The sequence below is a fragment of the Sminthopsis crassicaudata genome, chromosome 3 (assembly GCF_048593235.1).
Source record: "Sminthopsis crassicaudata isolate SCR6 chromosome 3, ASM4859323v1, whole genome shotgun sequence".
NCBI classification, from domain to species: domain Eukaryota; kingdom Metazoa; phylum Chordata; class Mammalia; order Dasyuromorphia; family Dasyuridae; genus Sminthopsis; species Sminthopsis crassicaudata.
Window position 1 is genome coordinate 604,598,423 of NC_133619.1, and position 26,199 is coordinate 604,624,621.

The 26,199-nt window shown below is 39.3% G+C and overlaps 1 protein-coding gene across 1 annotated transcript; it reads right to left on the reverse strand.

Moving 5' to 3' along the window:
- Positions 1–266: 266 nt before the first annotated feature.
- LOC141563929 (uncharacterized) lies at positions 267–13,900 on the reverse strand. Its single transcript, XM_074305752.1, has 9 exons — positions 13,680–13,900; positions 11,398–12,657; positions 8,358–8,563; positions 6,121–6,281; positions 5,446–5,691; positions 3,972–4,134; positions 3,472–3,574; positions 1,804–1,836; positions 267–388 (listed from the first exon to the last, which is right to left on the reverse strand). The coding sequence occupies exons 1-9, from the start codon at positions 13,747–13,749 to the stop codon at positions 327–329; spliced, it is 2,304 nt and encodes a 767-aa protein (XP_074161853.1). The 5' UTR covers positions 13,750–13,900; the 3' UTR covers positions 267–326.
- Positions 13,901–26,199: the final 12,299 nt, after the last annotated feature.

The following is a 26,199-nucleotide window of genomic DNA, read 5'->3' on the forward strand; positions in this document are numbered from 1 at the left end:
TTTCACCTAATAGGAAATAAGTATATCTTTTTTATTCCAAACCCAGCCCAGACAGGGTTAGAAGCATTTCTCACTACGGTGGGAGTCCATACTTTTTATTGATTGTGTCCTGAAATGAGCTTTCAAGCAATGGGGGGGATTCTCTGGCCATGTATCCTAGAGATAAGTGGAGAAACTGAGATGAGGAAACCCAGATACTAATTATCTTGGAAAGACTGGCGCTCTCTCTAGCTACCAACTTAGAAGACACAGACACTTCACTTCTAAGTTACATGGGTTTATTTCCCAATAGACCTTTGGAAAAGGATGGTAGGGAAGTGGGAATCTCATGCCAGTGTCCAACTGATCACCACCAGGAGAAGGAATGTCAGCCAAATCCTCATAGGTCCTAGAGAAAGGAAGAAATAAAAGGCTGTAAGCCAGAAATGGAAAATCTAGGATGGAAGGGACTTTATACTTAGAATAATAGAAATGGGAAAGACCTGAAGATATATTCATCAATATATTGTCTAAGCTGGGTTCAAAGAATCAACTTTGTAAGTAAAGAATCTAGGTATAACTTAGCAACAAGTTCATGGAAAAAGAAATCTAGTTTTTTATGGGTTCACAGAACAGAGGCAAACAAAAAATCCAACCCAGTTTGGTACAGTATCCTGAGTGAACCAATCAGATCATATCTGAAGTACTGTGTGTCTGTTCAGGGTGCCACATTGTAGGAAGGTCAATGACAGGGTAGAGATTGTCCAGATTGGTGAGGGCACTGGAGACCATGCTGTAAGAGGATCACTTCAAACTTAAATAGCTTCACATATTTGTAGAGAGAAAAGATTGGATCTCTTTGGACCTAAAGAACTGGATTAACTTGGAATGGATTCCTACTAATGAAAGCTATCTCAGCTGCCTCAGAATAGCCACTTATTGGGTATATTGTAGAAGAAACTCCTGCACAAATATGGGTTTAGCTAGATATCTTCTGAAGTCCCTTCTGCCTCTTAGAATCTGAGATTTTGGGAAGTGACTTGCTCAAAGTCACTCAACTAGATGTTAGCATAGTTGAACAAAAACATGGATTCTGGCCCCATATAAGCCCTTTATCCTTTGGAATGGCTGCTGAGCAATTCATTTCCATGCAAGGAAGGAGAGGAAAGAGAAGGGTTACCAGACAGTATAGACTACCTGTATTGAATGCAGGCTATACATATGTAGAATGGCATTGAGAGTATGATGCCCTAGAATTTGCTGCTCCCATTACCTGAATAATATTTTATATTTTATAAATTATATTTTTAACTGAAGCTTTTTATTTTCAAAATGTATGCAAGGGCAATTTTTCAACATTGACCTTTGCAAAACCTTGTGTTCCAATTTCCTCCCCCCTTCCCTCCACCTCCTCCTAGGGATGGCAAGTAATCCAATATATGTTAAACATACCAGAATCTAGGAATCCAATTACCCCATCCTTTGAGGGCCTTTTTCTCTAGGGTAGGGAAAAACTAAGAGGCTGTGGAAGGAAGCTGAGGACAAGGACAGGATCCCCAGAGGACATCTGTTTGTTTCTCCTCCTTTCTGTCCCAGTTCACATACCTATCTCTCCTTCTCCCATCCAATGTTTTCCTAATCAGAAAAATCTTGGCCATTGTCAGTAGAGGAAACAAAATCCCAAAGAGTTTGAATTACTTTTTCAGAGTTACACAGACAAGAACTGGGACCAGGATCAAATGAATCTGGCTCTTAATTTGAGACTCAAGCTTTAAGACTTTTGTTAAAACACCAGAATTGGACCAGAAAATCTTTATTACTGACCTGTTGGGGCCCTGTTGTTGGAAGGATCAGAATCTGAAAGCATAAGAATTGAGGGATTGATCACGTTCAGGTAATACGGGTTTTTACCCTCCAGCCTCTTACTTTCTAGCCAGACTTGGAAAAATAAGAGTCTCAGGGAGAGGATGGGAAGGGGGAAGAAGGGAAAGGAGTATTTCAGTGAATTTGACATTAAATTCATCATCTTCTTCCCTCTTTGGCCACCAAAACAAATAAACAAACAAACCCTTAGTCTTCTTATTTTTGTTAACGGTGCTGCCATCTCTCCAATCACTCAAGCTCAACAACTGAGCTCAGTTTTGCCTCTTGATTCTCCCTCATTCCTAAATTTTTTTTCCTGAGGCAATTGGGATTAAGTGATTTTCCCAGGATCACTTAACTAAGAAGGAAGTGTTAAGTGTCTGAGACCAGATTTAAATTCAGATCCTCCAGACTTCAGGACTGGTGCTCTATCCACTCTGCCATGTAGATGCCCCTCCCTCATTCCTATTAATTCTCCCTCAGATCCTAATAAATTCTGCTTCCTTAGAATCTTTCCAATATGTCCCTTCCTCTTTACTGACACTGTCCATCTGCTTAGCTCAAGCCCCCACAGCCTTCTGGCTGGGTACCAGTCTACCTTTCCATGCTTGTTTTTCCCTGATACTCTTCTTTCCAGTTCAGCAGTCCTCTTAGCTCTTCTCTCACCTTGTCCAACCTTCTCCTGAAGGGACATTCACATTGGCCTGACCCCATGGTGAAGGTGTCCAGCCTCAGCATCTTTTTGTCTTTTGAGATTCTTGTCTTTTTTGGAGGACTTAGCTCAGTGGGAAGCCTTCCAGGAATCTCACTCTGATTCTCCGCAGATCAAAGTGATCACCTCTGCTGGAACTCTATCTTCCCAGAAATCAGCCAGAGTCAGGATCACTAAATGTCTTTATTCTGGATCTTTTACCGTCACCCTCCAACGCCAGGTCACGAGTGCGAGAGAGTGTGAGTTCCACCACCCAAGTTTCTCTTACTCCTCCCACACAAGTCACTTCCCCCTCTTTGTCCCACCAATCAAGTCAGCACAGAACAGCTGGGGAGAGTTAACCTTCAAACAAGTTAATAGGGTACCGTCCAATTGGCAATTAGTCTCACGTGCTTCATTATCCAAGTGCATTGCTCAGTTCTAGCCCTTTACACATCTCCTCAGGTTTTTTTTTTTTAATCGTCTTTTTGTCTAGATTTCTCCTATATCCTGTTCAGATGCTATTTTATATCATATATACTCTTGTAAGTGTTGCAGCCCTCTTAAAGCTATAAGCCCTTTTAAGGCAGATACTGTCTAATATTTTGTCTCCCTATGACAAGATGTTTCGCACATACTTGTTCAATGGAATTCAAAAGTTGGAGACTCAGTGAGGAGCAGGAGAAAGCTCAGACATAGGGCTGGGGGCTCAAATAGAGACACTACATGGCAGGAGAGATATGCGGCTTCAGGAATCCTTTTCTACAAGGACTGGTGGTCTGGGTGTCTCGATGCCATTGGTAAACTAGGGATAATATTATTTGCTTCCTGACCATGGATCACGATGGCCACCAAAGTACATTGTATCCTGGTCCCTAGCACAGAGTTTGGTAAACAGCAGTCACTTATTGAATTTAATATAATTGTTGAATTATTACCTTGGAACCGGACTGGCCCATATGTTAGCCAACCACTCCCATTCTTGTTCTGGTATTCCAGCTCAACCCACTTCCTCTGTTTCTGGTGCATTCTAGTGCAGTTCTATAGAAGACATAAGAAATGAGAGATTGGGAATAGTCTCCTCCTCCTTCCTCTAACCCTCCTCCTAGAGATTTTGGTCAAAACCCCAAACAGCCCAGCCCCTTCTACTGACCGCCGTGGTCTCACCAATACGTGGGAATCCTGCTCCTACAAGCCCTTACTTTTTTCAATCATGACATTTCTAGTCCCTCAGAGATTTGCCATTACGAGCTCCTGGGTCTTGTACCACCCATTGGTGACATGACCAATCTCTTAGAGAACAGTCTGTCCCATGGAAATCCGAGCCCTCTTGGCCTGTTGTGCTTGACACGATCAAGTTCTGCTATTTAAAGGTTGCCCAGCCCTACTCAGAGTTCCTCCTCTGCCCCCGTCCCCCCGGGGGCTCAGATCGGCTCACAGGTTGGCAGGAGCTCTTCCCCAGCTTGTCACACAGTGTCACACGGCTGTGGTAATATAAGACATCGCTGGAGAAGAAACGGAACGCACGGAAGGCCAGCTTCACTTTCAAGGAATCCCCATCTGTGGTTGGCTGCACAAGTAACTTGTCACTGACTGGGCAGCTGTGGGGAGAAGCATCAGAGGACACTGTCAGGAGCACTGGCTCTGGGCCCCAGGTCCTGATCTAAAATAAACTCTATGAATCTCAGTTTCCTCATCTGTAAAATGAGCTGTTTGGACCAAATAATCTCAAGGATCCTTTCCTGGCCCAAATTATAATCTGTCTCATCTTCAGTACTGACTGGCATTCATTTGGATATGGAACTAGGGGGTCCTGCCCAGAAAATTGTTAGTATAGTATGAGGATTTAGAAGGGACCCTAAAACCCCCCCATTCTAAAGAGGGAAAAACTGAGTGACATTTCATTTGAGCTGAGGCTCCTAGAGACCCCCCTTCAGAAGAAGTAGGAGCTACGACTCAATGTCTGTAACTGCTGTAACGTTCTTCTCCCCCCTCCGCTGCTGCCATAGTTCCCCTCTCCAAACTATCCAACAGGACAGGAGCAGGAGGCGATAGTTCCCAGGGAACCTAAGTACAACTTTCAGATAAGCAACCCAGAGCTAGACCTGACCTCTCTAATTCCCAGACACATGTTGTAAGGGATTCATAGGCAACATGATCTGTGACTGGTCACACAGACCCTCCTAAGTGCACATGACCTGTGCATACACACACACACACACACACACACACATACACACACAAGAAGGAACAATGCAGCAAGGGCACTACTGTCCCTCGTGAGAAGGGAGGACCAATAGAGAACCCTGGGTTTGAATTCTGGCTCTCTTGCTTACTCTCCCTGATTTCTTTAGACCTCAATGTCCTTCTTTATAAAATGAACCAAACAGAAACTGGGATCATTAAACCATAAATAAGGACCCCTTAAGGATGCATACTGACTTAGAAAGCCACAAACTGATATTTATGTTCTCTTGTTTTTTATTAAATATTTCCTAATAACTTTTTGGTCTGTTTCTTGCTTTATTTCTGAGTGGTCAAATGCAACAGGTATTTGACAACTCTGCTGTAGACAACCTATACTGTCCCTTCTAGCTCTAATACCCAAGATCCCAAGCCTAATTAAGACACACCAGGCAGTCATTTTTGCATTGGCTGGTTCCTGTAAGTTCCCAGTTGGAAATATCTATGGGATCAGCTACCACTCCCTTTAGACAGCTGCAGGACAGCAGAGATCTCTAAAGATAAAGCTCCCTTCTGTTTTGGCCTGAGGCATCCTGAATTTTCTCCTTTGTAACTCCTACCCTAGACTCTCAGGTCTTACAATCTCCGGATTCTCAGTCCAGTGTTCCCCACTACACCATATTGTCCCTGAAGGTTGGGAGGGGACTTGAAGAAAGAAGAGGTCTTACCTCTGTTGCACAAAGTAATAGGTATTCTCAGGGGCTGAAGGCCCAGAAGAGTTGATGCTGGCAAAGAAAGCATTGACCACTAGAACAAACCGCTCTGGATCCGCATTGGAGGCTTCTAGGGCCACATATAATGTTGTGTTGAGGGCCACAGGCTGGTCCACAAGCAAGGAAGAGTGCTGGGCGTCAGTGAAAAAGGACAAGGTGATGGTGGATTCTCCAGTGCCTACAACATGGATTTTGGAGTGTCTTGGGAAGGGACAGAAAGAAGAAGGGGGTGAGGAGAAAGCCTTGAATTCTATTTTGCTCTTACTGGGAAACTTCCCATCTATAAGGATGTGAAGGGAGCAAGATAAGAGTTTTTTAGCTTCTTAGCTCCAGCCCTTAATCTTAGAGAAAATGTGGACCAAACCATGGCACCCTAGTAATCCCTGGGGTTACTCCTAGATTTTCACCAATATTGCTAAAGCTTCACTGTTTCATTTGAAGGAAAGCACTTCTCTTCCCCTAACAATTTGGAAAGCTATTCTAAGACTGGGGAAGAGACCAGACATAAAGATAGCATTCATGAAGGGCTAATTCTCACTGCTCTGACTTAGTGATAACAGAAAATATGGGAAAGGGAGAGACACAGATATATATTATTGGAGAGCCCTGGAGATAGAGGAGAAAACTTACGGTGAGTTAGCCATCTTTGAGGGTTCCTTCTGGTTCACATTAACCACCAGTGGGTACGCACAGCTGAAGGTGATATCAATGGACCCTTTGGAGGTCTCAGAGCCATGAGAGACTGAAGGGAGCTGGGCAGTTAGAGAATATACGGCATGACTTATATTGGTCTAGAATGAAAAGCACGAGAGAACAATATTTAGATAGAAGAGACTTTAGACTATCAGAGCAGAGGGATCTTTTAGATACTGAATGTCAGGGCTAGAAGGGGCCTTAGAACATAAAATGTCAAAACTGAGAATCAAAGCTAGAAGACCGGAAAGAGACCAAAGGAGAGCTGAGGATGAAAAACTTTAGAACTGAAAGAGGCTTATGAAACAGTCAGAGTGGAAGAAAATTCAGAACATAGATTGGTAGATTTGGAACAGCTTTAGAACGTAGACAAGAGCTACCAAAATACCTGGAAGAAATGAAGCAATTCAAACATGAATAAGAGCCCTGGAGAAAAGAAGTGGAAGGCTTATAAACAGCTGAGAAGAGAAAATGGTAAACAATACCCTATATTAGAACAAAATCAAAAGATTGGGAAAAATGTAAAATATCAGCTATCAAAAAATGAGTGAGCCAGAAAATGGGAAGGAGAGAGAATTTAAGATTTATTGGATTCCTTGAAAACCAAGGACTGGGATACTATATTTAAAAAAATTATAAATTAAAACCACTAGGATCTAATAGAAACACTGGACAACATCACTTGGGGAATGGTTGAATAAGTTATGGCATATGAAAGTAATGGAATATTATTCCTCTATAAGAAATGATGAGCAGGCTGATTCCAGAAAAGCCTGGAAAGACTCACATGAACTGATGCTGAGTGAAGTTAGTAGAACCTGAATTCAGATTGAAGTATACTATTTTCACTTTTTTCCTTCTTTTTTCCTTTCTAGTTGTTTTCCCTTTTGTTATGATTTTTATCTTCCAACTTGACTAATATGGAAATATGTTTAAAAAAAAAAAGAATATACATGTGTAACCTAAAAAAGAAATTTTTAAGTAAAAGAAAAGAATACTGATGAACTCCTAAAAGAACCCAAAAAGGTTGTTGAGCCATCCAACCAGAGAAAAACCTAAGGGAAACACTTGGAAAAAAAACCAGAACAAAAGAAATAAAGCAATGAAGGAGAATATGGACATGGGGTAAATAGAAGCTAATCAAAAGAGTCCGAGATATAATAACTGTCTTTGCAAAGACATGAAGCTCTTTAAACCTCAGCTTTTTCATTTGTAAAAGGAAGGAACTAAAAAGAGGGAATTGGATGAGTTGAAATCCTTTGCAGCAATAAGTCTGTGATCCAATTACTCAGATTATTTTGAGAGCTGATTGAGACTGATAGTCTTAGTCCTGTCATTTGGCCTCCTTGAGCAGGTCACTTAACCTAAACTTCAGTTTCTGCATTTGTAGAATGACAGTTATGTAGGATCAAAGATTTAGTATTAGAAGGGACTTTGGAGATCATTTGAGGCTCAAAATGCAGGGGAAAATTGTAAGTTTTTAACATTAAGTGGTCCTATATTTCAATAAAACTAGTGCCAACTCCTAGTGGTAGAGAAGGGATGGGTCAAAGAATAGAAGATGGTCATTTTATATAAACATATAATTAAATAATGAGACCCAGAAAATCATCTCAGTTAAGGGATAAAATGATGCATTCTTCATACTTAAAGGGATATTGTTCTTTATATTCTTTATTTTAAAATGTTTTAGTTTATTATTTTTTGTTTGTGAGCAATTGTATTCTCAAAAAACAACAACGCTGGTGAGTGTCTTAAGGGGCATAGCTTTGATTTTCTGATATTTTTCACATTCCAAATTTTTCATGGGTCTGGGCCATCACCCAGAAGAGGGGCCCCACATCATAATTATAATTAATAACCAGTAAGCATTACTAGAAGGAAGGGTAGAGGATTCAGAGGGGATGATACTGTGACTTCTTCAGGATATGTCTTAATCCCTCCAATCACAAGACCAAGGTCATGAAGGAAATGTTCATCTGCCCTAGGAGAGTTCCTAGACTAATGTGGCCTTCCCTTAAGGAACCTTTAGCCCAGTAGCATAAACTGAAACTAGGATTGGGTAATGGTGGTAGGAATGTGTCTAAGGCCCACTCTTTCTCCTCTCCAATCCCTGCCAAACCAGGTCTGGTCCTTCCCTTATCTCCAGAGAAGACGACAAGGTGGGGACTCACAGAAAGCTTAAGTCCACATGTGCTCTCATTTCTCTTCATCACGAAGGTGATGACTCTCCAACCACGAATGATCTTGCTGATCCCAGAACATCCAGGAAAGAGGGCATCTCCTTGGGCCCAGCCATGTTTTTTCAGGAAGCATTGGCTGAGGGATACTTCAATCTCCCAAGGTCGGCAAAAAAGGGCCACTGTCACATTATTCACTTCTGAAAAAGGAGAGAGGGGAAGGTGACTCAGTGACCTAAGTAAGGGATGGTATTGGGTGCAGTATTAGGGATATGAGTTCTATCCAGATGATTTGGCAAATGCTCCAATCAATAACACAAACTCTGTATCCCAATTAAGGTTGTTTCAATATAACTTGGGCTTTCTGGACTGAACACTTGTGTTCATGAAAAGACTGGATCGTAACTTAGTAGATTGGCATTCATTTGTTTAGTAGAGACAGATAGCAAAGTGAATGGAGCACTGGACTTTGGAGTCAGGAAAACCTGAGTTCAAATCCAGTTTCAGACACTGATTTATTGTATGACCTTGAACAAGTCAATTCAATTAATTTTGGGTTTGTTTTTCCATAGTCCTTTATCATACATATTTTTTATTGCATCCTGATCTGAAAAGGATGCATTTAATATTTCTGCCTTTCTGGAACTGATTGTATTATTTTTATGCCCTAATATATGGTCATTTTTTTGGTGTAAGTGCCACATACCACTGAGAAAAATGCATATTCCTTTCTATTTCCAATCAATTTTCTTGAAAGGTCTATCATAGCTAATTTTTCTAAAATTCTATTCACCTCCTTAATTTCTTTCTTGTTTATATAATTTATCCAATTCTGAGAGAGGGAGTTGAGGAAAAAATGGTTAAATAATTAAATTGTTGTTGTGGTTCAGTCATATCCAATTCTGATAGAGAGAGGTTGAGCAAAAATGGTTAAATAATTGTTGTTGTTGTTCAGTCATGTCCAGTTTTTCATGATCCCACTTAGGGCCTTTCTTGGCAAAGATAATGGAGTTCATTTTATAGATGAAAAGACTGAAATAAAGAGGATTAAGTGACTTGCCCAGACTCACAGAAATAGTAATTAAGGCCAAATTTGAACTGGGATCTTCTTAATTGCAGGCCTGCTACTCTATCCATTGTACCAGTTACTTACTGGAAATAAGTACCTTCATGTGGCAGGGTGCAAGAGAAAGGGCCTTAGATCTGGTTAAGGTCAGAGAACATGATTTCAAATCCAGACTCTGATGCTTGCTCACATCTGTGTACCTTTGAACAATTTCTATTGCTGACATACATATTATATGAACTGAACATAATGGTGCTTAGAGTACTTTTCATTTAACTCAGCTGATCCTCATCACATGGGAGAGGGGTAGGTATTACCAATTATTATCCTGACTATTTTACCGATTTAGAAAAGAAACACAAACCCTACAAAAATTCAAAGAGATCATAGAGCTAGTGAGCATTCAAGGTGGGATTGAGGTCTCTCTCAGCCTTGGGTCCAGCTGGACCCAAGATAGGCAGGTCTTAATCTCTGCTTATCTGTACAATAAAAAGATTGAACTATGATCTCCAAAATCCCTTCCCAACTTTTAGTTCTTATGATCTTATGGCAAGTTTGTCATCAGCCCCAAAGGATACCAAAATAATTTCTCAAAAAATTGGTCAAAATGTTTCTGCCTGTCCCAACGTCTCAAAGACCTCAATTCAATCCCTTGCTTCACTCATTTACTGAGGGATAGCTGATGGAAAACCATGGCTTTATTTTTCCTGATGTCATCTGCAAGGGCCCTTGATTCATCCCTAATTTCCACTGATGGCTTTCCCTTAATTATTATCAAAATCCCTCTGGGAACCTGTTGATGCTTCTAACCTGTCTTAGCTCCTGAGGGAGTGTAGGGAAGAGATCCTGGATTTGAAGCTGGGGTAGAATCCTGTTTTCTGCTTTTCTTCCCACTTCCAACTTTGCCTGTTGAACTCTTAATTACATTATGGGCTCAGCTCAGGTATCACATTCTCCATGAAACCTTCCCCCAATTCTGAACTTGAAGTGATTTTTACCTCATCTGATCTCATAGCAATCTATATTCCTCACAGTGCCTGTCATTTTCTAATTTGTATTATACTCAAGTTCATAGCTGACCTCTCAGTTACCCACTGTTTTGCATACAGTGAAAGCTTAATAAATGTTTGCAGAATAAAGGAATGTCTTGGAGTCAATCAGAAGGGTTGGACTTGACCCAGCTCAGCCATTTATTGAGTCAAGGTCAGCCACAATGTCACTCATAACAAGCCCAATAAATACAACTTTTTTTTTCTTTTTTTTCTGAGACAATTGGGGTTAAGTGCCTTGCCCAGGGTCACAATCTAAGAAATGTTGTGTCTGAGGTCACGTTTGGACTCAGGTCCTCCTGACTTCAGGGCTGGTGCTCTATCCACTGCGCCACCTCACTGCCCCTAAATACAATCATTTTTGAGATAGAATCCTCTATATGACAATACCTACCTCTCAGAGTCAGAGTTTATCTGAATAAATACACGAAATTCCTTTGTAATTTATGATTTTAAAGTGCCATACAAATTTGAATTGGGATAATATTACTAAAAACAGTAATTCTAATAAAGTTTTTTCCTCTCCTTACCCTATAAAGCAATATGGCCATTGATTAATCCTAAATTTACTTCTTTCTGACTTGGAGAGAGTCCTTTCATTCTGTTTATCCTCATTTTCCCTCACATTTGTGATTTGTCCAATTTTAATTATTCTGGCCCTAAAATCTTTTAGCGTTGGACTTCTATTTGGTAGAGAGGGTAGAAGGAAGAATATTGAAAATTATGTATTAGGATATGCTGAATTCATGGATGAAGTAGATAATCCACTCATGGCCAATTTTAGAATTAGAATGAGCTCATCTTGTTGCTCTGAGGCAGACCACCACTCTCTTTTTCTTACACACACACACACACACACACACACACACACACACACACACACACACACAACTTGTGGTCACACAAGTCCCATATTTACCTGGGTGAGCATAGTAGCTGCTATTGCATATACAGCTTCTCTCTAGGGTGATGCTTGGGTATTCATCTGATGCACAGGGACTGCTCATCTCTGGCAAAGGACTCTTGGCCACAGGCATAATGGGGAATGAATTTGTCCCAGAGGAACCGGCACTGAGTGTTGTGATGGTAGGTGATGCTGTACGATTTGTAGCCACCCTAGCACTGACTGTCAGATTCATGGACCCTATGGGTGTGTGTAAGGTGGTCCTTCCTTTGGTCTGAGACCCAGAGATCATCGTGGCTACTGAAGAAATCATGTCCCTCACTGTGTCTGCTGTTGCTGGGACTGTGGTCACAGCTTTGGTTTCAGATGTAGTCATCATCCCCAAGGTCTCAGCATTGGTGGTTGTTTTGGGGGCGTAAGTGGGTGTAACATCAGCTGCCTCTTTCAGGGACTCAGTTACTGTCATTGAAGTCAGGGATGTAGCATTGGTTGTCTCAAGGTCCTTCGTGATTGTAGTGATTGTTGTTAAGGTTACAGATAGAGGATTAGTCTTAGACATGATGGTCTTTGTTGGTCCATTTATCTCAGCACTGGTGGTTGTCCACATAGAGTGTGAGGGATTACCTGTAGGGGTCCCTTCTGTGGTCTTAGATACAGATTCACCTTCCTTCACTGTGGAGGCAGCTGTCGTTGGAAATGTTCCCTCTGAGCTTTTAAGCAGAGTGTTTATTGCAGCTGTTGTTTGAATCAAGCCTTGTTCTTTTGTGGCGACTGTTATTGAGACTGTGGGTATAACTTTGATCACCCCATTCACCTTGTCCGAGGCTCCCTTGGTTGTTGATGAATCTCTGTTCTCAGCAGCTCGGGGGACCCTTGAGGTTATGAGTGTAGCTTTTGTCTCAGGTACAGCATTCTCATTAGTTATTCTTCTGCCGGTTGTGTTGGCTGCTTCCACGAGCTGCGTTGATGCAGGCTGAGTAGTCTCCATCTTGTTTTTGGATATAGAGCTCATGGTAATGGTTGGTGGAATCATGTCCTGCCTGGTTGTGGTGACTACAGTTGAGGATGAGTTTGTAGTGAAACTCCCTTCATGGGTATCAGCCATGGGTGTCATCACATAAGTGGCTGTCCCATTAGTGGTGATCACTGTTGAGGTTGTTGTTGTGGTCATCCCAGGAGCTGTGAGAGTCGTGGTTACCCCAGTGCTGCTGGTTTGCTGGACTGAGTTACATGTGGTGCAAGGACCTGTAGACTGACTCATTTGATGATCCTGACCTGGAGGATAGAGACATAAATCTAATATTATTCCCATAACTTTGGCATGGAGGAAAAAAGAAGGGAGAAGGAGGAAGTGAAAAGAGAGAAATAAAGACAGAGAGACAGAAACAAAGACAGGCAGAGACAAAGAGATAGAGAGAGACTTAACACTCAAGTCTGATCCCAAGGCAATTACTTTTATGGAGATTTGAAAGAGAAAGTATGCTCTGCTTTTGCTCCCCAGAGTACCAGTGGATATTAACTAGCTTTCTAAGTCTGTGGGGAATGATACCATATATATATATATATCCCCACTCCCCAGAGACACAGGATATTTTGCAATTCATTTCAATTAAATAAGTAATGGAATATTATTATTACATTATATCATATAAATGGCATGTATTATATAATAAAATATTAATTCATGATAATGATTTAATTATTGAATAACTAATTGAATAATACAAATTATGAATAAATAATGAATGAATGATTAAATAATAAATAGTACATTTATTAAATGCCTACTATGTGCTGGGCAGTAGACACCACAAAAGCATCCATCTTCCTGCCCAACCAGAGGCCACTGGGGTCTATGCCTGGGAAGCAGTATACTCAGTAAGAACTTCTCTGGAAGGAAGGAAAGGGAATGCATCTAAGTCCCTGCACCCTCCTCAGGCCCCTGTCTTCCCAATGCTCTAGGGAGTCCTAGCCCACTGAAATCCAAAATCCAAATTAGTAAAGAATATCCAGAAAGGAGGAGATAGCCAGAGACTAAATGACAGGGGAGACAAATCAACTGGAAAGGGACAAACAGGCAGAATCAAAGTGATTGTATAGCTATCCCTTTGCCTGTTGTTAGATAAAATCTCTCAGTTGGTCTCAGTATTCCCAATGTCAAATGAGAAGTCTAAATGGACATTAGATTAGTCTTAAGAGCTAACAGGGAAAGCAGCGATCATCAAGACCACCCAGACCTAGATTAACAGGAAGGGTTGGTACACTGTAGGGTTCGGAGTGGAGGAGAAGGTACTCACCACCAGTTTCAGAGGCTAAGATCAGCTGTAGCAACAGCAGTAGCAAACTCCCCAAAAGCTGTCTTTCCATGACTCAGCTGGATTGGAAAAGACAGCAAGCCTAAGCCTGAGAAAGTTGGCCCAATACCTGGACACAAAACAGGAAACTTTGGGACAGGAAGCACAGGGAATGAAGCTCTGCCAGTCAACAGCTGGCCCTCCACTCCTTTAAGCCCTCCACTCTCAATACCTCCTCCAGGCAGAACCTATGATATTCTCAGGTCCAGGAAATGGAGGAAGGGATGGGCAAGGGGTGGCAGGTGGAGTTTCATGTCAGTGGCAAACATTGTGCACCTGGGGAGTCTTTCACTGGTAACTGCATCCCAGAGGCAGCTGTCATTGGCAGCAGGAGCCACAGCTGTGTGATCAAGAAGGCTGACATCTGACCTTGGCTCTCTAGCCCCAGGGTATATCAGAGATGGAGATGCAGGAGATCATGGACAGAATGCTGGGGATACCCCCAAAGATCATGGATCCCCTTGGCATTCTGTGAAGCCTAGGAACCACCCCAGAAGAGTGTCTTTTAATGCATTTAATAAGATCCAAGATTAATAATAATAATATACATATAATAATAAGTAATAATAAACTAAGGATAAAAAAAAACCGATGATATTGTAATACAGGTACCAAAATATTTTTAAAACAAAAATTCATGGACTCCAGGTCAAGAATCCCTGATCTATAACAATCTTTTATTTATTAAAAATCTTTGGACTGAAATCCAGAAAGGAGATTAAGAACCAGTAAATCTCAGAGGTTCCTTAGTCTAATCCCTATCTGAAGAGGAATCCCCTTTACATCAATTCAATTAAGCAAACATTTATTAATCCATTCCTAAGTGCCAATCTCTGGGCCAGGTATTATGGATCCAAAGACAAAAATGAGACAATCCCTGTCTTAAAGGGATCTTTCTAGAGTAACACCAGTCAGTCAGTAAATGCAAAATGACTTTCAGAAGAGAGAAAGTACTAATGACTAGAGCATCATGGGAGATGATTCTTGGAGATGGGTTACCTAAGTTGTTGTTTATATTTTGTTCTTGAAAAAGACCATGACATCAGGGAGGTGATGTCATGATATGCAAGTGAATTGGATTTAAGTGGGGGAGGGCTGGGCAAGGTCACCTGCCTCATTTTCTCCAAGGACCTGAGCTAAATCTAGGAAGAAGAATTTTCTGAAAGGGAGAAGGAGAAAAGGAAGGTTATTCCATCATGAAGGACAAAAGAATGCCCAGCGTTGAGAGATGAAATGTCAAGTTTGGGAAGCAGCCAGTTGTCCAGTTTGGAATACAAAGGGTAGGAAGAATAGGAATTAAAAATATGGCTAAAAAGATTAAAGCAAGGTTATGAAAGCCTTTAAAAGCCAGATTGAGAAGTTAGTCTTTTATTTTAGGAGGATAGAGGAAGGAAGGAAAATGAGCATTTATTAAGCTTCTACTGTGTGCCAGACACTGTGTTTAGTACTTTACAAATCTCTCCCTTGGTCCTCAAAACAACCCTGGAAGGTAAGTGCTATTATTATTATCCTCATTTACTATTTTTATTAATTGTTTTATTTTTCTGGTTATACATGTATATTAACTTTTTAAATACACATTTCTTTATGAATAATATTATGAGAGAAAAATCAGAACAAAACAAAACAAAACAAAAAAAAAGTAAACATAGCATATATTGATTTACATTCAATCTTCATGGTTCTCTTTTTGGATGTAATGGCATTTTCTATCCAAAGTTTATTGGGATTGCCTTGGATCACTGAGAAGAACCAAGTCTTTCATAGTTGATCATTGCACAATCTTGCTGTTACTGTGTTCCTGGTTCTGCTTGTTTTGTTCAATATCAGTTTGTGTAAATCTTCTCAGGCCTTTCTAAAATCAGCTTGTTCATCATTTTCACAGAATAATAATATTCCTATTGTTCTGTAAGAAACGACCAACAAGGGTGGAATTGTAAATACATTCAGCCATTCTGCAGAGCAATTTGGAACTATGCTCAAAAAGTTATCAAATTGTGCAGACCCTTTGACCCAGCAGTGTTACTATTAGACTTATATCCCAAAGAGATGTTAAAGAAGGGAAAGGGACCTGTATGTGCAAAAATGTTTGTGGCAGCCCTTTTTGTAGTGGCTAGAAACTGGAAATTGAATGGATGCCCATCAGTTGGAGAATGGCTGAATAAGTTATGGTATAATTTATATTATTTTGATAGAATTGGTTTTTTTCGTAATCTTATGGATTTTATTTGATACATTTAAAAAGCACTCCCCCCAAAATTTATTTTATTTAAAGAAACAACAAGAAAAAGAAAAACAGAAAAGGAATACAAAAAAAATGAAACAAAACAAAAGAGAATACTGTCATGTGCCCAGTAGAACATCAGGAAGGATTTAAAATATTTAACAACAAAGACCAGTTGAAGAAAAAATATATATATTAGGAAAAGAAATTATATTCTTGTGTCCATCTTTTCTTTACTTTCTTATAAATTGTTCTTTTGTTCTCTGCTGTGCATCTTATTTACTTTATTCTTTCCCCCCTTTTCATCCCCTCTACTCCAAAGATTATAGTTAAGGATATATTTATATAAACATATACATACATACATACATAACATATACATATACCCTCACACATAGATATACATATATCTTTCCTATCTCTGCTGACCCTTTGCTTTAATTCTGCTCCTAACTTGCCTTGCTCTTATTTAACCAGCCCCCATCCATGGAACCCTCCTTTGCCTTCTTCCCTCACCCTTTGCTCCCCCATCCACCCTTCCCTCCCCCTTATTTATTTATAGATTTTGAAGAAGGCTATACCCTTTATAGTATATATAAGAGGAAACAATTCTTTTTTGAGTTCTATAAATTCTCACTGAGTATAGAACCATTTCATGTTACTTTTTGGGGTAGAAGATTCTTTTTTGACTTTAGTGTCCTCCTCGGTAGACGAACCTCGGTCTTCTCAATTCCCATAGGATGTTTCAGTGCTGGAGTTTTCTTCTTTGCTGGTTCATTTTTAAAAAATAAGACATATTAGTGTAACCACCTCTAATCAAGAGGGGTGGTGGTTCCTCAAGCTTTCCTTCAGCTTTCCCCTCTGATCTAGAACCCTAAACTAAGAGTCCCTCCCTCTAAACAAGTGCCCACAGTCAGCAGTGTCACTGCCCCACTGCTTCTGCACTCACTAGATGCTGGTTCCTTCTGGTCCAGGGTGGGATCCTGCAGCACAGCTGGTGTTCCTAATCAGCTGAGATTCCCCCTCAGTCTTCCTGAACTCTCACCTCGACTCTGCAAAGTTTGGGAAGTGAAAGTTTCTGCTGAGGCTGTAGCCACATTTAGCTAGTCCCAAAGTTCCCCACTTGGTGTTTCTGTGGAGCTAGCCTGGAGGGATTTGCACATCACACAGTTAATCCTATCTTGGGTCTTCAGATTTTCTCCTGGTTGTATTAGGAGAACACCTGTTCTGTCCCAAGTCTTCCTGATTTTTCATGAGTCTATGTTTGCCCTGAGGCACAAACTTATTCTATTTGTGGGGGAAATCAGGAGAGCATGAAATTTACCAACCTACTCCACCATTTACCAGAATCCTCCCCAAAAACATTTTTCTGAGAAGGGATTCATAGATTTTACTAGAATGCCAACATGGATGTGACACAAGTGAAGAATCCTTGTCCTAGGGAAATATGGAATCATTGGAGACTTGAGCTTCAGAATAGTTACTTAGAAGGGTATTTCATTCATGGAATAGAGATGATGGGCAACAACAACCTAGGGAGGATAGATTTTTCTGCCCCTGGTTCACCAAGCTACAGCAATTTATGATAACTGAGAATCTATGATCCTGACTGGATGTCTCATCTTTGTCTACTCTGGGTCCTCCTTCTTCTCTAGGATCTGGGTCATCTTAACTCTTCCAGTCTTGATGGCTAGTAAAAGTGTCTCAACCAACAATTGCTGCCATCCAGTTGCTCTAGTTCCAAAGTCAACTGCTGCTCAACCACATGGGAAGCCCCCATCTGATTGCCACAGCTCCCCAGTCTTAGCAAAATGGACCCAAGGAAAATGGAACCCTACAGTCCTTTTTGTAGTGGCAAGAAACTGGAAACTGAGTGGATGCCCATCAATTGGAGAATGGCTGAATAAGTATATGAATGTTATAGAATATTATTATTCTATAAGAAACAATCAGCAGGATGATTTTTAGAGAGGCTTGGAGAGACTTACAATGAACTGATGCTAAGTGAAATGAGCAGTACAGAAGATCATTGTACATGGCAACAAGAAGATTACATGATGATCATTTCTGATGGACATGGCTCTTTCCAACAATGAGATGATTCAGATCAGTTCCAATAATCTTGATATGGAGAGAGCCATCTAGATACAGAGAGAGGACTGTGGGAACTGAGTGTGGAACACAACATAGCATTCTCACTCTTTTTATTGTTGTTTGCTTACATTTTTTCTTTCTCAGTTTTTTTCCTTCTTGATCTGATTTTTCTTGTGTCAGCAAGATAGCTATATAAATATGCAGACATATATTGGATTTAATATATATTTTAACATTTAACATGTATTGGATTACCTGCCATCTAGGGGAGAGGGTGGGGGGAAGAAGGGGAAGATTTGGAACACAAGGTTTTGTAAGAGTCAGTGTTGAAAAATTACCCATGCATATGTTTTGTAAATAAAATATTTTGTAAATAAAAAATAAAAAAATATTTTTTTTAAATAAAGGAAAACGGAATTCTAGACCTGTACTCTAGACATAGGGGATATCTCATGCAAAGATACATGGGCAGGAGATGAAAAGCTGAACTGGGGCAAATGGGTTAGTTTAATTGGAACGTCATATTCATGAAGGGAAGTGATAGATGTTGCAAATGTAGACTAAAGTCAAACTCTTATGTTTAATTGGTTTTATTGTTCAGTGAAATGATCAATATAATTTTAAGACTACTTTCCAGAAGAACAGAAGAGATGAGTAAATTTTAACTACAATAATCACCCAAGGAAAAGTGAATATAAGAATGAATGGAAAAATAATACGCATGATGATTTAGAGGGAAAGAATAAAAAAGTGTTTTGACAAATTATGTTGACTCTCATTAGTTTAAAGGTAAATAATTGCTAACATTTGGTTATGTTTGTGTTTAATGTTAAGGTTCAAATAAACCACATAACAACAACAATAAGTAATATATATGTATACATATATATGTATATGTTACCACACAAAATACTCATACCACTACGTGAAATGAAAAGCTTTAAAAACAAAAACATTCAAAGAAGAAATCAAAACCATATGGGAATAGAATGATGTACAAATTGTCTCCATCATCTTGCCTGCTATTGTTGTAGTCCTGAAGATGCTCTGTAGTAAGACTACAAAAGACAAGTTAATATCCTCAAGTTTTTATTTAAATATAAAATGGATTATTTTCTCTCTTTGGGCAGTACAGAAAACAATTAAGTATTAAATACTTTTATGTGCTAGACACTGAAATATCCTTATCTGACCATAATTCATTGGCTTTTCACTTCTCCCTTTGTCTTCCTTTACTTTACCCCACTCTTTATCCATATCATGACTTCCAATCCCTGGACCACTCAATTCTCTCTCAAGACATCTTCATAGTACTATCCATTCTCTCCTCTCCTCTCTAGCTTGATTCCTTGATGAAGCAATTCAAATGTACTCTATCCCCTCACTCTTGAATCCCTACCCCTCTTCTCATATTACTGATTACACTCAACCAAACCTTAACCTTATATTACTCCCACCGTTTTTCACCTTTATACCTTTACATAGTTACTAAATAAAGTTAGAGAAAATCATGCAATTGTTCTGATTGTGTTAAAGCCAAACTCTTTTTCCCCCTGAGGCTATTGAGGTTAAATTACTTGCTCAGAATCACACAACAAAGAAGTGTTAAGTAAAGTCAAACTCTTAAGGATTTTAGATACCAAGTTAAGAAGTTTATGTTTTATCCTAAAGGCAATAGAAAACCATTGAAGATTATTTCTTTGACAAAAGGAAGGTTATTAGATTTTTATTTATTATTTATATTATATATTATGTTACTTATATTCTTTCTTTCTTTATTAGATTTATTAGAAGTTACAGAAAAAATGAAGGTATACAATAGACACCAGGAATGGCAAATATGAAGTAGAGTTGGAGAGCATATAGTTAAAAAAAAGGAAAAAGACAACCATGAGAAAGGGAATACTCTATGAAGTGGGAGAAAACCATTGTCTGACAGGATAGATTGACCAGAGTTAGAGTAGGGAGAATGGCACCATTAGGAGGAAAGTGCTAAAAGGGAGAGAAACAAAGTACCTCATAGTGGGCTTAGTCCTGAATAGAACTCAGCAAACGTTTTCATCATAAACAGATTTTTTATAGGGGAAAAAACAGTCTTGGAGATTTCCCGGGTATAAAGGCTCAAACTCAAGAGGGAGGGGGTATCAAGAAGGAGAGGAAGTGCCAGGGAATTCAAAGGTGACCCAGACCCATCTAAAGATAGGCTCATCAACCTCTCAAAAGGTTGCTTGAAGATATCCAGTTTGGGGAACAGACAATGGGGGTTGCCAGAGTCCCTTCTGAGATACTATGAGAATTATCTAATAGAAGTATCTGATAAAAGCTTGTGAAGATTACTTAGAAAGCCGATTCTGGCAACTGTATGGGTAAACTAGAGAGTAGGGGCTTGAAATAAAAAGATCGATCAATAGGGAGGATTTTATAATCCAGATAAGTAGTGGCAAACTCAAATAGACAGGAGCCACTAAACTGTACATAAGGATCCCTGTGAGTACGTATAAACTTAGAAAACTACGTATTAGTGTTATCTAAATTTTATATTTTATTTAGTTAAATGTAGTTACAATTACATTTTTATTACTATTTTTATTTTTTCCCCGAAACATGTAGACACTTAATTGCGTCCTATGGACTCCCTGTTCTATTATTAATAAACTTTTCTTCCCTTTACACCTAAATTTCATCTTCCAAAATATGCTTGACCATTCTGTCCCTTACTAGTGTATTTTTTTTCAACTTGTCTTTGTCTCCACCTTACCCATCCCCTCACAATATCTCTATATAACTAGGCCAGTATTTCTCATTGCTACTTCCAAATGCTTCGACTGCTTACTTCAAAAATGCTTTTTGACGGACTCAGATCCATTATTCAGAAATTTCCCTTTGAGTTGTGTTCTATCAATCCATATCTTTTTATTGAAATCCTTGTTGTCTATTTACCCCCCCCCCTAGTTATTTCCCCTCCTTTCTCAATGCAATGTGTCCATGTCATGCCCTCTTTCAGATTACTGCTTATCTCAAGGCCTGGGAGGATGAAGATGATTTGCTGGTAAGAAATCCTAGTCCTTCTCTCACCTCAGGCTTGAGGAAGTGAGAAACTTTATAAGATAGGAAGGACAAGAATTAGTTGTCTCTGTTTCTCTCTGTTGTTTTTAAGGTTAAACACAGTTTGATAACTGTTTGGACCCTCTGTTTTTAAAACTAGAGCTTTCTAGTCACCTTGCATAGTCAACTGCCCCTGTAACCAGGCAGACTCTAGAATCTGAATCGTCAGACTGTGGCTACCACAAGCTGCTGAGGCCTGATTCCACCTACTAGCAATCAGGAGCATGGGACCAAGGGTCTAATTCATGAATAGTTCATCTTTAAATGATTCCCAGAAATCAAGCAAAGATGTAAGGATGTGCTGCTATTAAAAATTCTATAAGTTCTACTGATTTCCTTTGTTGCTCTTTGGAGCAATCTTCCATTGATTGAGACAAGGTCTCAGACACTGCACATTTTCCTTTAATACTTTCTATGAGCTGGTCTAAGGGACTGTCCTGCCACACCCTACAGTACCCCAAAGATCTTGGAGTAGAAACTGGAAGAACATTTAGGGAGGACTTTTGGGCATAGTTAATTCCATTTAGGAAAACTTTTTTTGTTCCATTCTTCATGTGTTCAGTAAACTTTGTAGCCACAATTATGTCCTGTGTATTGTGAATATAGGGAAGAAGGAAAAGGAATCACTGAAAGAAGAGATTCCAATTGTGAGGGGCTGGCTCTATGATCATAGATTTAAGAGTTTTTAAAATGCTGAGCAATATAGCATACCATCTCCTGATTGACTTCCAAACCTGACTAGCCTGGATTGTAAAGTGCTCAGTGCCACCCACTTGAAATTATGTATCCTGATATTGGAAGGGAAAGAATAAATTATTTATTCACTGTGGCGTTTTGGGACTTCCTCCCAGCCGTGTACTTAAAGGATTCTGATTAGATCATTTGACTTGTTGTTTGGGTAGATTGACATTGAGTGGACAAATCAGATATTGCACTCCCTCTTTAGACAAATAATATAGTAACACACTATCCTGGAGGTTGAACCATTTCTTCGATGCCTCAGGTGCCAAATGTCATACATGTAGAGTGTCAAATTTCATATACACAGATACTAAATATCTGGTTCTCAGTTTTTTTCTTTACCCCAACCTCTGTACTCAAAGAGATTTCAATATAGGCACATTAATGTCAGCAAATCAATTAAGTTCCTCCTATGTTCTAAGTAGCGTACTAAGGGCTGGAGATAGAAAGGCAAAAATCTTGTCCCTGTTCAAGAAGCTCATGATCTAATGGGAAAAGTAACATGTTAACAACTATGTATAAAAAAGCAATATACAAAATCAATTGAGGTGGTATCCAAGGGAAGGCAGGACTGGAAAAGGCTTCTTGCAGAAGCTGGGAATGTAGCTGGGGCTTGAAGGAAGCCAAGGCAGGCAAGAGGTGAAGGCAAGGAGAGAAAGAATTCCAGACTTGGGGAACAGCCAAGGAAAATACCAGGAATTAAGAGATGGAGGGTCTTGTTCATGGAACTGCCTGGAGGCAAATGTCACTGGAGCACAGAGATTATGTCAGGAAGTGTAAGAAGCCTGAAAAGGTGAGAAGGGGTTAGGTTTTCAAAATATTTAAAATCCAAACACAGGATTACTATTGATGCTGGAGGTAATAGGGAGCCACTGGAATTTGTGACTGGGGGGAGAGGGTGTGTAATATAGTTATACCAGAGCTTTAGGAAGTCCACATTTGGTAACCAAGAGGAAAATAGATTGAAAGAGGGAAAGGCTTGTGACAGACAGATCCAGCAGCAGACTACTGCAAAAATCCAGGCATCAGGTGATGAACACTGCACCAAGGTAGTGACAGTGTCAGCAGAGAGAAGGGGATGTAAAAGAGAGATGTGACTGGGGTAAAAACTATAAGTCTTGACAACTGATTGAATATGATGGGGATGAGAGTGAGACGTGAAAGATAACACTTCTGTTATGTACTTGGGTGACTAGGATGATGCTGGTTATCCTTGACAGTAATGGAGAAATTAGAAAAAGAGAAAGGTTCAGTAGATAGCTAGAGATCTGAGGCTGGAAAGAGAGAGGTTAGGGATGAACAAATGGCTTTGAGAATCGACGACTTTGAAATGATCCTTGAATACAAGAAAGCTGATGAAATCATCAAGGGAAGTAGTACAGAGAAAGTGGAAAAAAGGTCTGGGGTTGTATGGGAGTGACCTGGGTAAACATCACAGAGGAGACTACCAGGTGGGAAGAGAACCAGAAGTTTATAAAACCTAGAGAGAAAAAGAGAGTCTGATTAATGACATCAGATACTACAAAGAAATTAAGAGGGAGAATGGATAAAAGGCCTTTGAATCTGGAGGTTAAGAGTACTGGCAGCTCTAGAGAAAGCAGTTTTAATTGAATGATAAAGTTGGAAGCCAGGATGTAAAGGGTTAGTCAAGAAGAAAGTGATAAAAAGGAAGTGAAAACATGGAATATAGGCAGCCTTCTGTCTGCTCTATTATCATAACATTTCTTTCTTCATCATAACCATCTATTTGTCCATCTCACCTTTGTCTTTGCTTTTCCTACACCTATTCTCACTAGTTTAGAAAGAGAAATTCCACTTCCTTGAAATCAGAAAAAAAAAAAAGTGTTCCACTGTGGTGACTGCGCTAGCACCCTGCGTACCCTAGAATCAGCTGGAGTCATGATAAGCAAAAGTTTTTACTCTTGATCCTTAGCAGTATAAGTGAAAAGAGTGGACGAGTAGGATCTTTGCAACCTCACCACCTAGTCTTTCTCTTGAAGTGACCCTGGCTAGTCTCCCTGCACCTCCTAGTCCCTCCCACAATTCTCTGTACACACCAAACGATTGGGCCAGCACAGAATAGTTGGAAGGGCTATTTTCCAAGCATATTCTTATAGAGTCTAACCAGTAATTAGCCTCAAATGCTCGATTATGTTACCCCAGTGCATTGACTCAAGAGTTTCAGCCTTTTACATTCCACTCCTTTCCCCTCAAGCATCTGTATTCAATCAAAAGAACTTGATTGACTGACCAGTATGGGGCCAGTTTTCAGATAAGATATCTGGGTGGCTTGAGATGTGTAATTGAGTGAAAACTCCAAATATCAGTCCTCAGATCTCCTTGGGTTTCTGATCAGTCTAGCCTAAGTCCTTAATTAAAGATCTCTAAAGTATAAGTAAAGATGGTCCAGCTTCCCAGCCACTCAGGGCTGGGTTCAAACAATGCAATAATTTTTAAAATTTTTTTTGCAATTCCCATAATTGAATAAAGTTTTCTTGAAAGAAAGAAATTGAAATAGATTCATAATTGAATAGAAAGGGAACTAATTGATCTAGTTTTAGAACTGAGTTATAACATAGAGTCAGTGTGGTTCAATCAATGCCCTTTGACTCCTGGAGGAGAAGATCAGCCCCCTTCCTTATGAATCACTTTATGAATCACCAGTTCAAGATTTTCAGGAATTAATTTGGAATATATTTTAATATATACTTTAATGACCTAAGATAATTTCAATCTATAGGGTAACCATTTGGCTATGGTGACTAATCTACTCTTATCCTGTAGCAAGTAAAAGAGGGATCCCACCATGGACAAATCCAGGTTACAAATCATATCTTAGAAGGACTAATTTGAGAGGGGAGATTTAACATAAACACCATGAAACAAAAGGTTAAAGCAAAATAATGATAACAGTCAATATTAAATAACATCAAATCTCTTTGCATTCTAGTTACCAATTTCCATTTAATCAGTTTATCTTGTCTTGAATTCCAGATGTCCCATGTAGTGATCCAGTTTTTAAAATAGCTTCTTTTGAACATTCTCAGGACAGTTCTGAAGGGAGTTCTGCTTCTTTGGTTCAGAATCACTCGTGAAGATTCCTAGATAATTCTGTAAAAATCTAATAGTAACAAAACTAATTACAACTTATTACATCTTCCTAAATTTGGTTTTCCAGTAACAAATTCATGAAATGAAAACCAGCTCAATTGTTATGATACTATTAATAACAGAGTCATAAGAAGAATATTAAAATAACCCATAATTTATCTGAAACTTCAGAGAAGTTGTTGTATCTAGCTTCACCTAAACCATGTGTCTAATATGACCAATGCTATCAACAAGCTGAGGGAAAAATTTTTTTTAAGTGGGGATCTAATTTGTAAACTATACCCTTCTGTCTTTCAAAATTATTAGACACTTTAAAATTGGAAAATAATTTTTGTTTCTTTACAATTATGAGTGCAATTTTATATGTAAAATCTTTAATCCAATTTTAAGAAGTTACTACTAAAACATAAAGCTTGAATTTCCATATTAGATACATTTGGAAGTCAATATATACACATATATCTAGTTCTTAGAGAAAACAGTCTCTCCCTTTGATCTAGAAGTATCTCTACTGGGACTGTATTTCAAAGAGATTATAAAAAGGGAAAAGTTCCCACATGTGCAAATGTTTGTAAAAGCCCTTTTTGTAGTGACAGGGAACTAGAAACTGTGTGGATGCCCATCAGTTGGGGATGAATATATGAATGCCATGGAATTTTATTGTTTTATAAGAAAAACCTGAAAAGATTTACATGAGCTGATGCTAAGTAAGTAGAACCAAGAGAACATTGTACATAGAAACAAGAAGATTACATGATGATCAGCTATGATATACAGCTTTTTTCAGCAATGCAGTGATTTAAGGCAGTAGACTTGTGCTGGAAAGAGCCATCCACATCCAGAGAGAGAACTATGGAGAATGAATGTGGTTTCAAAGCATAGTATTTTTTACCTTTTTGTTGTTGTTTGTTTTTTTTCTTTCTTGTGTTTTTTTTCCCTTTTGATCTGATTTTTCTTGCACAACATGACGAATATAGAAATACATTTCACAGCATGACGAATATAGAAATACATTTAGAAGAATTGCTCATGTTTAACCTATATTGGATTGTTTGTTCTCTAGGGGAGGGGTGAGGGGAGAAGGAGGAAGAAAAAATTTGGAACACAAGGTTTTACAAAGGTGAATATTATAGTTGGTGTAGTGAATAGAGCGCTAGTCCTGAAGTCAGGAGGACAAGTCTCTTAACC

Coding starts and splice junctions, on each gene's coding strand:
- LOC141563929 (XM_074305752.1), bottom strand. CDS start 13,749: ATGGAAAGACAGCTTTTGGGGAGTTTGCTACTGCTGTTGCTACAGCTG. Junction 4,135..5,445: donor TATTACTTTGTGCAACAGAG/GTAAGACCTCTT, acceptor TTCTCCCCACAG/CTGCCCAGTCAGTGACAAGT. Junction 1,837..3,471: donor TGGGCCAGTCCGGTTCCAAG/GTAATAATTCAA, acceptor TTATGCTTTCAG/ATTCTGATCCTTCCAACAAC.